This window comes from Passer montanus, unplaced genomic scaffold, assembly GCF_014805655.1.
Source record: "Passer montanus isolate IOZ18808 unplaced genomic scaffold, ASM1480565v1 scaffold146, whole genome shotgun sequence".
Taxonomy (NCBI): Eukaryota; Metazoa; Chordata; class Aves; order Passeriformes; family Passeridae; genus Passer; species Passer montanus.
The window spans coordinates 768698-780731 of record NW_024361607.1 but is presented as its reverse complement, the minus strand read 5'-3'; the positions used below and the strand labels follow the sequence as shown (position 1 = coordinate 780731).

At 44.9% G+C, this 12034-nt stretch overlaps 1 protein-coding gene across 3 annotated transcripts in view; it reads right to left on the bottom strand.

Annotated features, from left to right (window-relative positions):
- Positions 1-48: 48 nt before the first annotated feature.
- The window catches only part of GSG1 (germ cell associated 1), a 90057-nt gene continuing 78071 nt past the window's right edge, over positions 49-12034 (bottom strand). For all 3 annotated transcript variants that reach the window (XM_039700923.1, XM_039700924.1, XM_039700922.1), the window contains exons 2-7: positions 11906-11972; positions 7219-7537; positions 4675-4722; positions 2484-2636; positions 2256-2367; positions 49-1026 (exon numbers count right to left, since the gene is read on the bottom strand). In XM_039700923.1, the coding sequence (XP_039556857.1) occupies positions 714-1026; positions 2256-2367; positions 2484-2636; positions 4675-4722; positions 7219-7537 (945 nt within the window). In that variant the 5' untranslated portion in view covers positions 11906-11972 and the 3' untranslated portion in view covers positions 49-713. The remainder of the gene's footprint in view (positions 1027-2255; positions 2368-2483; positions 2637-4674; positions 4723-7218; positions 7538-11905; positions 11973-12034) is intronic.

Below are 12034 nucleotides of genomic sequence, written 5' to 3'. Positions count from 1 at the left end.
GGACAACAAGGAGCAGATGAATAGAAGTGACATAAAAAGCAAAAGTCCTGCCAAAATCTTAATAGTTGTGAAGAACAATAAAAAGACACAGACAGCAAAGTACCTCAGAATGGGAAATTTTGGGCAAAAAGCATGAAAGGAACATGTGGGAGTCATTACAGATAGGAAAGAGGAGGAGAGAGATGTCTGAAAGCTACCGCTATTCTGCTTTGCAGCAGGACTTTTCATCTGGGAGCAGGGAGAAGAGTCTGGGCCTGGAAATTAAGAATAAACAGGGTGTTCAGAGAGGGTGGCAGATGATCAATATGAACACTGATGGCCTTCACCACAGCACTGAACTGGAGGTGTTGACAGAAGGTCAATGTGACACCACGCAGCAGTGCAGTTTGCCATCTGGATAGTGCTGACTATCTGTTCCCCAGTGCAATACTGGGGATTAGGACATCTGACTCAACTCTCAAAGTGCTTGGAGACAGCTCGCACCAGCATGTCCCTCCAGTTTCACCCTTGTCAGATGAGGGCACCCATCAGACTGTATATGACCAGGGAGGACCCCCAAACTTCTACTCTAGTTGCCCTGACCCAGTGCCTGCCTCCTTACTCCCTTTAGAGACTGGAAGAGCTCCTTAAAACCTGCTAACAGTGGTTCCAGTGCTTGGTTCAGAGCTCTTGTTCCTTCCAAACCCCACTGTTCTGGCCCTGTACACTCATCCCTAACAGCGATCCTCCCCGATTGTCTGGCCCAAGACTTCATCCAGGTCCAGCTCTGGTTCCCGCTGTAGTATTTTCTGCTGCAGATCAGTGTAGAAGTCGACTCCCTCAGAGACTGAATGGAAGGCCTTGCCTTTGGGCTCATAGTAGCTGCTTATTTGCTGTATGAAGCACTGGTGGTGCTGAGGGTGATCCTTGAAGCTCCCATCGTATCCCTTGATGTGGTTCCTTTTGAACTCCAATATCGTCTTGGTGTAGGTATTGAGAGTGGTGACAGCAGAGGCCATGCAGCAGGTAAAGGAGGCCCAGGCCATGCTGCCAGAGACACACAGAAGAAGCACATGCTGTGAAAAGCCACGTAGGGTAAGGAACACCATGACACACCCCAATTCTCCCTGATTTGCCAGGCAGAATCTACTGGGCACAGACATGAACTAGAGTGACAAGGCTTACAGCATTACAGTTCTTAGGGGTTATCCCACCACAAGATTCTTCTTAGATCAGTGGGATAAATATTGGTCATCCCCATGACAGGGCAGGGAGTGACACAGGGAAAAGGGCTGCAGGAACATGTGTAACATCTGTAACTTCCAAGCTGTAGCAGGAGAGCACAGCTTGGAAGCAAGTTCTGTATTGCTGTGCTGCTCAGTGTCTCACTGCACATGAGGCTTGTCTACCTGAGCGTAACCAAATTGCCATCCTGGCATTTGATGTCCATGGGTGGCACATGGCACTGGAGTGTTTGAGAATCAATGTGGTCATCGTCAATACAGCATTAGAAATTGAACCTGCACTTTCCACGGGTACCTGCAAGGCTCATCCAATGTTTTTCAAGTCAGGTATGTCATGTCTGCTGTGCTTCACTGCTTTATCCTTTAGAGAAAGGCACACTGAGCCACCTGCTTTTCGCAGCTCCTCTTCCTGGCTCGCAGTACCGTGGTGTGCTGCCTGCTTTCCCTCCTTCCTGCACGTAGCACCTTCCTAAGAGGGCCTTGGCCTCCAGTGCAGCTGCCATTGTATGGCTGGGCCAGCACTGGAGAAGATGGTGTGGCTGCTGGTTGGGGGCTGAGCTGTGCTCACACCTTTAGGCACCTGTCTAGGCTCGGTGTTGCAGGAACAAACCCTTTGGCCCAACACGTGTTAATGAAGATGCCAAGCTAGCATGCAACTTGTTAAAATTGGAGAAAAACAAGGTGTGTTTGAGAGCACACATTACAAGTGTGACCCTGGCCTCTGCACACAGGAAAGAGTTGAGACTAAACAGGGCAAACCAGCAGAGGGGCAAGCCTAATTAGTCAGCAGGGCTGAAGGCAATTGTTTAGTGTGACCCCCTTGTTTTCCCAGTCCTTTGGTAGCTATTCATTTAAGTAGCTCAGCCATCATTTATTAAAACAGGGTGAGGCAAAGACAGGAGATTAGTAGTAGGAGAACCTTGGTACACCTGTCTTTGGAACACACAGAAGGTCAAGAAAGGAGGAGGAAGCGGGTGGCATGGCTGAAGCTCTAAAGGCTGAGGGGTGAAGATGGCTTCAGAGCTCACGTACTAGAATGCCCAGCCATAGTCCCATGTGTGTGGTCTCCAGTCCTCTGGTCCCAGATTAACTGTTGCCTGGAAGACTTGAGTGTACATCATGTGTGCCACCATCCCAAGGAGACCTGGACACAAAGGACAAAGCAAAGTTCCAGCAGGAGCCATAGCAGCATACTTCAGCCTTGAGTGGAAAAGCAGGCTCTCCAGTGCTGAGATTCCAAGACTACAGTAATACACTTACCTGACAGCACCGAGGAGACAGCAGCAAAGGCATTGAGCTTCATCCCACAGACAGGATTGCCAGTATGCAGAATTTCCACCATCAGGAGGATGAAGCTGATAAGCAGCAAGCTGATGTACAGCATCTCTGATCCCAGTGACAGCCACAGGATTCCTGCCAGGAATACAAGATGAAACCATGTTCAAGGAAGAGTACTCCCCTCTCTCAACCCAATCCTGAAAGGATGTCCTTTGGACAGAAGGGAACGAAGGAAAGCAGCAAACACCCAAAAGCAACCTCCCCAGCCTGTGAGCAAGGGTTCAATGGATGCTGTAGGGGACAGAGTGCATGTCACAGAGGATGGCTTGGCTCCTCTAGCATGGCACAGCTGAGGGGATCAAAAATGCCCTCTGTAAACAAACCAGTATTATTCATAAACAGGAAAGAGGAAAGCAAAGGGGAAAAGACAGGGGAAGCTGTTGACTATTAGCATAAAATCTAATGATCATAGATAGGCCACATTGAACACAACCAAGCTCTAATCACAACAAAAGCAAACAACTTTTAACCTGGCACTCTATTTCAGAACTATATGGTGCATCCATGACTGTCTGGGACATGGCCTCTGGAATTCAGGAAGCCTCTTGCAAGCCTGTATTTCTCACTGAAACCCCAATTAAAATGAAAGTACGTTCCTTGGTGTTGATATCCAGCCAGGGCAGTAACACTGACCGCTCACCCTGCTTTTTGAACAGAGTGCAGGTACTTTCATGCTGGGATTTTGAGTGGGATTTAAGTGATACCAGAGTCCACAGCTGAGCTGAGTTCTACAGCTTTGCAGTAAGAATTGAAGGAGGATGAAGAAAGGCACTCTGTAATGCTGGGCTGTAGAAAAGCACAGGATCCACTGAGGAAGAAACATTAATCTGACAAATGAAGCAGCACTGTGAACACTACTGTTAGCAACTATTAATGGCTGTAGAGGAGACATTCAGCTGGGGAAAAGGAGTGTGAAGAAAACCCTCATTAATGTGGCACTGACTTGAATACTCAACATCATTAGTGCCGTAGAGTCAACCAGCTCTTTAGCAGAAATAGATGAGCTGCATTCCCTGTTTAAAGGAGCTGGCTTGCTTGCTGCAGCACCATCAAGAAGAATATTTCATTAAAGGTCAGACTGTCAAAAGTATTCTGGAGGTTGCAGGCACCACACATACACAGAGACCCCTGCATCATTTTCCTTGTGAGTCCAGGCTTCCCACTGATGATGCGTAATTTGGTCTTGTAACGTTGCCTGTGTATTGTGGAGCTGCTCTGCACGCACGCAGCTCAGCCAGCCCATCCCACAATCAGCAGTCACACCCCCTTGTGCAGTGCTAACCCAGCCATACAATGGCACCTGCACCGATCGTGTTAAGATGATACTTTGTGCAGGAAGGGGTGAAAATGGTGCTTGCAAATTCCCAGCATTTATTACACCCTTGCTTTCAGGGTTTGAATGCTGTGACAGGCTCTGCACCCCAGGCCATTCCCTTCATATATGAACATCTTCTGAAATGACTCCAGCCTCCATCTCAGGGAATAGTTAGCAAGCCCACACCAATTGAAAAGCCTTCACTAAGTAGAATCTCTGTAGCATATGTACACTTACATCAAAGTATACTGAAGCTATCTGCAGGGTGATTTGAGACATGTGACAGTGACAGAAGGGGTGATGTCTCTACCCTAATGTAGTTTTGTATTTAATGAGGCAGGGACTTCACCTTGAAAGCATAACTTTCACATGTCCTGTTCACTTACCACAAAGTAAGAAGAGGTGATTCAGCTTCCAGATTCATCGTATTAGACCCCAAAACTGAAGCACTGAGTTAACATATAGCTTGTGTGGGAGGGACTGCCCTGAGGCTGCATCCATCCTCTTCCCCTTTACTACAGCAAGATGACAACCCTGGACCAGGAAACACTACATGAGACAAATCCCACCTCATACTGGAGCGACTCAGGTTTCTAGCACTGACTTCACAAATGGCAGTGGTTTATGTGAACATCTGGGAGGAAATCTTTGCTCTTTTAGCAACCACGAGGACAGGATTTCATACATGGCTCTTTGGGGACTAACCCTGCTGTCCCCACACAGGCAAAATGCTGCTGGTCCCCTGTCCCTAGGAGGCACACTGTGCAGATACAGTGAAATACAGGGATTTGCTCTTACCTCTCTCTGCTGGTGGTGAAAGCTCAATAAAGCTACGGCATTTCTCTTCTGAAACACAAAACCAAAGCTTTTAGTTTATAAAACAATGCAGGAACACAGGGGAAAAGAAAATCTCTTAATCTCACTCTCTTTTCAGTGCATACATCAATTAATCCCTGAATCTACCCATCAGACCTTCTCACCTCCGGCCTTTTTCTATCTTTCCAGACCTTCACTGAGGCAAAGGATGGGAAGGCAACATTTGCCTACAAAACTAGAAATGAGCTTTTCAGAAAAAAAAATCTTCAACAATTTGTAAATCTTTCTAGCCTCTGCTGAATATAAAAATCTGTTGCTACTCATTCACAACGTTACTGATGATCAGGTCTGTTAAGAGTGCAGATTGTAAAAGACTGCAGATCCATCATTTCTGCTGAATTCCCACACACCTTAATCTCAGAAGAGCATTTCTAGCCCAGCTTCTCAAAGAAGAAAGCAAAAAAAGAACTTCCCAAGTGAAATACTTTGTGACAGAGATGTAAGTCCCCCTTCTGTGGCAGAGACTCATACAGAAATATGGTCGTCAATCCTCACATTTTAGGAATGCTATTTCAACAAATTGTGTTAATATTTGCTTTGGCAAACTACTGTCTCAGCTGAGGGTCCATCATTATTATCTGTAAGTCTCTGTCCCTGCATACTGCATTACTGCATTTGAGGGTCCTGTCCTCCACTTGGCACAGTATTTTCTCCTAGACTTTTCCACTTCATGTAAGAATCTAATTTTCTTAATTTCTATCCCCAGTCCTAATCTTTCCAAATCTCCTGTGCTACTTCTGTCATCCACAGCTCTCAGGATGCTACCCAGTTTAGTGCCATCTGCGGTTCTCATTAACTTGCAATTTGCTACTTCACCTAGAACTTTAATGAGGATATTCAGTAATGGCTCATCTAAACTGATCCTGCGATTAGCCTGAAAATGAAATCCTTTCTCCAGCTCAACTCAAACTCCTTTTGTTCAGAGTAGTCCCTTCTTTGTTGCTTTTATTGTCTATGCAGTTGCTTCAAAGATGCACAGTAGTGGGTGGGTGATTTACAGGAAGCAGGAGACTGAGACTGACTGTGCTTCTATCCCGTGCTCTATCCAGTGTTCTGCTGCAATCCAGATGTTACATACTTTCTCTGTTCCTTCAGGCACTGGGGTTATTCCAGGACTGCCCAGTGAACAGAAAAGTTGTTTAGAGAAATCAGTCGAGGGATGTAGTTTCATTCCCACAAGCATCATGGAAACACAACCCAACCCAAATCAGTCCCAAATAAACACATCTCCTTTCACAGCCCTTCTGGAAATGCTCATAACAAAAAGCAGCCCACTTGTTAGGACATGAGAGTTTTAAGCACATTCCCTTCTGCTCCAACCCCTCCTTCTGTCTGCTTTTCTTCACCAGCTATTTATTTTCAGACTGACAGAAACAGAGATGAAAAATACTGTACTGGAAGGATGGCTTGGTTAAAGAAGGTGAGATGTTTGTACTTGGGCAGAGCTGAAGGGAGGGTGGTGGGCTCAGGGGCATGGTCCTGATGAAAGCGACTTTCATAATTCTATTTTTAGATACAAATCTCTGTGTTGGCCACCTTCTGGATTAGTTCTGATCCTTGATATGTGTGCCAGGCTGTAAAGGGCACCTGAGCACTGCAGAGCACCCACCTGTGCTGGCGTGGCACAGGTTTCAGCAGAAGGACTTGAGCAGGTCTGGGCAGGAACAAGTCAAGGGTGAAGGGAAGTACCAAAGGGTTCTAGTACAGGTTGCACAACCAGTCCCTGGCACTTCAAGATCTACAGTGCCAGTCCCACATGGTCAAAAATCACTAATGAAACCTGTCACAATATCACAAAAACTAAAAACAATTACAGTATTGCAGCTCTAATCCTCAGGTCAATTTACCTCCTAGATTTAGTTCCTTTGGGTTCAGATCCTCCAAGTTTTCTCTGTATCTGTATAAGGTAGTAATTCCCTTTCTCTGTTTTATTTATTTGGTTTTTTAAGAAAAACCCAGTCTCTGTTTAAAAACACAAAATTACTCAGTTTGATGATTTAAGAACACCAACTATTGTAGTCCTCACAGTGATAAATAACAATTATCATCTGCATAAAATCACTGTACTTAGATTTCTGAGAGGACATGCACAAATTTACCCTGAAGAGCACGAAGTAAGCTGTGTATAAGAATGGGTATATGGGGAAAGGGGGCTCATGGAAATTCCCATAACAATGGACAGTGCCATCACAAAGTCACTGGCACCACCACCATCACTTGCACTTCACAGGCCCTATTCCACACCAAAGGGCACACCAGAGACAACCACTCTCCACTTCTCTGCTCTGTGAACATTCCAGTGAAGGACAGAAATACATTGACTGCACCAATGCATAGGGCTGATACCACCTAGGAAAAGGAAGAATACTTCTCTCCCACGTGTTCTCAGCCTTCCACCTTTCAGTTTCAAACTTCTGTGGAGTAAATACAAGGCAATAAGTTGTGGCTGCCTGAGCAAAACACTACCTGGCCCTTCCATGCTCTCTTCACAGGAAAGCCACATCCCTGTGTGGAAGTATCTGAAGGCAAAGCGGTCATCTCCAGTCTCCCAGCTGTAGTGCACTGTGTCCTCAGACGAAGCATTGCTGGCATCTGCATCAGATGGCATGGGGACACCCACGCACTGGGAGGCTTTGCTCTTCCCACACAAAGGCTTGGGTACTTTCTGGGTCCCGGTGCACCAGTAGCTGCCCAGCAAGGCTGTGGTGGAGAGGGTGAGAGCCAGCAGGTTCAGGATGACAGCCAGGAAAGTACGGTGCAATGGCAGTCCCTTCAGCAGCTCCATCTACAACACACAAACAGGTGAGACCGTCACACCCGGCCACTTGTCCCACATGGCCTTATGAATCCCACCTTTTCTCAGCATGCAGCTGTGGGGAGGGGTTATGAGCACTCTGCCCTCCTCACAACATCCCAACAGCTCACCCAGCATGGAAGAACCATTCCTTGAAAGCCAGGGCAGTGGACCTGGTCAGCTTCAACCATTTCAAAGTATTCTGAACATCTGTACTGGGGAAGAGAGGGTGACATAGCAGGGCTGAGTGCATTGAGGTGTCTGAACATGGAAGCAAAATGAAAGGAACATCACTTTCATTCATCTCAGAGATGACAGGGAGAAACTGTTAACCAACTTCCCTGAATACCACGTGTTTCCTTTACATGAGATACAACAAATGCTCTCTCCAACTAAATGAGAAATCTTGCTGCCAAGTGTCCCAAAACAGTTTTTCAAGCAGCTCATTACTGTACCTAGGGAGGTAGAAAGTATAGTGATTTCTCAGTGGGAAAAGGCAGGAAAATGTTCCCATATCACTAAAGGCCATACATCAAAGCAGTGACCGGCTTAGAGAGAGCACCCGGCCATCCAGAGCTGGTATCTTAAGTAAAAGCCACAGAGCAGCACCTTCCACCTGATCTCTCATCTGCACATCAGAAATTTGGTAGCATCGTGGGGTGGCAGCATCTTTGCTTTCACACAAAGTGCCAAAGGTTTTTTCCCTATAAGGGTGAATATTGCCACAAACATTCTTACTGATTTCATGCCATCATGTAAAGTAATTCACAAAGAATTACTGAAAGCAGTAAAGAAAGAATTAAAGAAAGCAGTTTGTGAACCAGGGACTTTCTCACTCAGAGGGAAGATGAAGACTTCAGGGTTCCTGCAAAACCCTGCACTGACTCCTGAGAACCCCAAAATATCACTCCATAGATTGATTAGATGTCATCTACCCACACATCAACTTTCATGTAATCAATGCATGTCTCTTCCCACGTGGCACTCCCTATGTTTGGCACAACTTCATCCAGATACTCCCACCCTTTCCTATTTATGACTCTGAAAATCTATTTACCCATGAACAGATTCAGTTTGCACAGACACTGCCTGCTGCAGGTCCTCTTCACTTAACTTTGGCTGACTCACCCAACGCTGAACGTGTGAGAAAGACCAGGCTGTGGACATCACTATAAATAAACAATACAGGACCCAGCTTTGCATTGTCTGTGACTGCACCACAGATAAAAGTGGTGCAGTTAGAATGATTTTTTCTTCTACCCAGCAAGCTTGGAAACACAGTCAACAAAGGCAGTGATGAAGCTCCTCTTGAAAAGCAGGACCTTATTAGCATCTCATCACACTGAGAAAGCAGTGCCTGACCCTGAAAACCCTCATTGAAAGCAAGAAAATACTCTGCTCCTGAAATTTTCCTATATGGTTTCATACTCTGGCTTCTTTCGTCTCTTCACCAGGACATTTCTGTCTGCACCCTGGAGATGGTAACATCTTAGTGATGCCATAACTAATGGCTTTCATGATTAGAAGGCGTGTAGAATATCACCATTTTCAAAGAGAGGACACCTACTAGGAAGAGTTTCTGGCTAAGATAAATGGCAAACTTTTCACTGAAAGTTTTTTTGGTAGAACGTTTGGCTTATGACTGAAAAGGAAGTTGAAGACAAAATTGCTTTTTTCAAAACCACAGTTTTTCACCTGAAAATTGAAACCTTCAGCACACAAAGTTTTTCAGTTTTTCATCAATGCTTAATTATAAGATTTTCTGTCATCAGGTTTTAGGTTGCTAATGCTTTTATTTAACAAAAAAAAATTCTACTCACAATATTTACAAAACTCATCTTTCTAATTTAAATCTTCAGTAGTGGGAAAAATATTCTCTCCAGCTGATTTATGACAGTAGTTGAAAGGCCGTATAATTTCAGGAAGAGTGTTAAGGAAAAGACATAAAAAGTACAAGAAACAAATGAGTCAGAAGTAGGAAGTGGATCAAGGATGCAGAAGACATATGGAATGAGAAGCAAATCTGAACTATTTCCTGAAAACATTGTTAGAAAAGCTTCCTTCCACAAAAGCCAACTCACTGATAGCAACCAACCATAATATCTAGATAGCCCCAAAAGTAATGATAGTTGAATTTACCTTAGCAGCAAGTCTTTGAAGTCCTGTTAATTTGGATGAACAGCACAGAAGTGGGACTCACGCTTTGTCTGCTGTTTTGTTCATCTCTATATCCTCCAAGAAACCAATTGCTGCAAAATCCTTTCCTCCTTTGTCTGGTCCCCTCCCCTTCTCCTCGCCAGTAATTATTAAATGCTATCCTTCTGATCAGCAGCTGTTTTGTGGAAAATGGTTATTTTGTAATCCACAATGCAATCACAGCACAGCTGCTCTGGGAGATTATATGGGAAGCGATTGGTGCGGCGGGTTGGGATTAAGTGCAGAAGAGTGATCTGTATTAACTGAGTAGGAAGTTTCTTTAAAACCCTGAAAGATTCCAGACATCCCCATGTCGTGGCTATTTGGGAGCTTGTATGGAGGAAGATGGCAGCTTTGGCCAATGCTACAGGGAAGGAGTGGCCTTAGCTGGGAAACTGCCAGCACCCTTGGCATCAGGTCACCCTTTTCATGTTACACTGTCTCAGGGGAATGGCAAAGACCAAAACCATCCTAGCTCTAGGATGTCTTCCTGGCCACACCTGATAGCTGCAGAAAGGTCAGCATAAAAGAAAAAATGGGGAAAGTTTATGCAATTGCATCTGCTCTGAGGACTGAGGATTTCAGTCCCTGAAGAGATACCAATACAGCTCTTCCCATGGGCACTGGAAATTTTGATGCCAAAAGGAGTCCCTTAGCAGAAGAGCTGCTGAGTGGCAGACTGACACCATGGCATCACTACCACAAAGGGGGTATTTGAAACTGCAGCAAGTCAAGCCAATAGTCAAAGGAGAAAGCCAATAGCATAGGAGAATGAGGTAGATTGCCAGTGTCACTTGTAGTGGCATCTTTCACCAAAATATGAAGGTCACTGGGAATCCCAGCTGGTTCACATTGGATGAATTTCAGAACCTAGTAAGAAGTGATGGAAATTCACATTGACACAAAGTCTCACAAGTCTGAGCTCTTGTCCTGAAAGTTTAAAGGCTCTCAAAATACCTGTGTGGTATCAAACCCATGAAAAGTAAGAATGACATCACGTCTCATGAGAATGTACTATACACCCTGGAGCAGAGCTGCACTGAATCAAACTGCGAGGGAGGGGAACATCCCAAAGGAATACACATCCTGTCTTCCCCACAAACTCTTTGCCCAGTGCCAAGCAGGTGAAACTCGTACCACCACTGGGAGGGAACGAGGCAGATTCCCTGCATGCTGCTCCGCCAAGACAGAGGAAACCAGTGGTCCATCCATTGTCATCCCCCGTGTCCAACACCAGAGCGCAGAGGCTGGAGCAGGTGCAGGAATAGCTCTGGGTGACAGCACAGCCTGTGACAGCCCCACAGAGCACGGGCAGCAGACGGAGAAGTTCACGGTCCAGCACATGGGCTGTGCTGTGCCGGGCTCCTGACCCTTCCTGCCCTGAGCAGAATGGGCAGCAGCTCCGTGGTTATTTAATCCCAGGCACTGCATAAACTCCTCTAATATAGATAAGCGTTTCTAAGACGGACTAACTGAAAGCAATGCTGGATGTCCCTGTGCTCCATGGACCGCCTGCAGGTTTTTGATTAATAAAAAGGTTCTGTTTGAAACAGATGTACTTAATTTACTGGAGTAGGTAGAACAACAGCAGATGCCATTTAAAAGGAGAGTGATTTTTTTTTTTGCTTTCTTTTTTGCAGTCTGTCCGCATCTGGACACCTTAAATTTAACTTCTAAATGCTTGGTTAAAAAAAAAAGAAGACTGGCTTACGAGCTCAAGAATAAATAAAGTCCATCTCTACTGATAATCCTTAACACTTTCCTAATTTTAGGCTTGGTTAGAGTATCATTAAAACCCAAGATTCTCTGTGAGTTTCTAAAGCTGAGTTCCTGGCATATATATCAATGAAATAAAACTAAATTAATTTTATATTAATAAGAATTCTTGTTGGGAAATAAATTGATCAGAAATATCCTATGGTTTAAAAAATATGCTTGTAGCAGATTTAGTATTCTGAATAATGGTAGATATTTATCCTTCCAGAAGATGGCAATCTTTCTCTAGTCTTCCTTTTGGGAGTGTCTGCTGCTCACATGTATGCTGGGGGAAAGCAACACCAAAGTTTAAACGTCTATTCTTTCCCTTGAAATTCCTCCCCCCATCCCCTTTTTTCTTTTTTTTTTTTTTTTTTTTTAACGTTTTGATGAACACAAACTCTTTACCTTGACTCTGAAATGGGGCGTGGGTCCGTCTCTTAGAATTAGCTGAGTATGGGAACACTTGAAATCACTGGGGGAAAAAAAAAAGGAATGATTGCAGGAGTTTGGCTTTTGCTCACCTTTGCTGCCCTG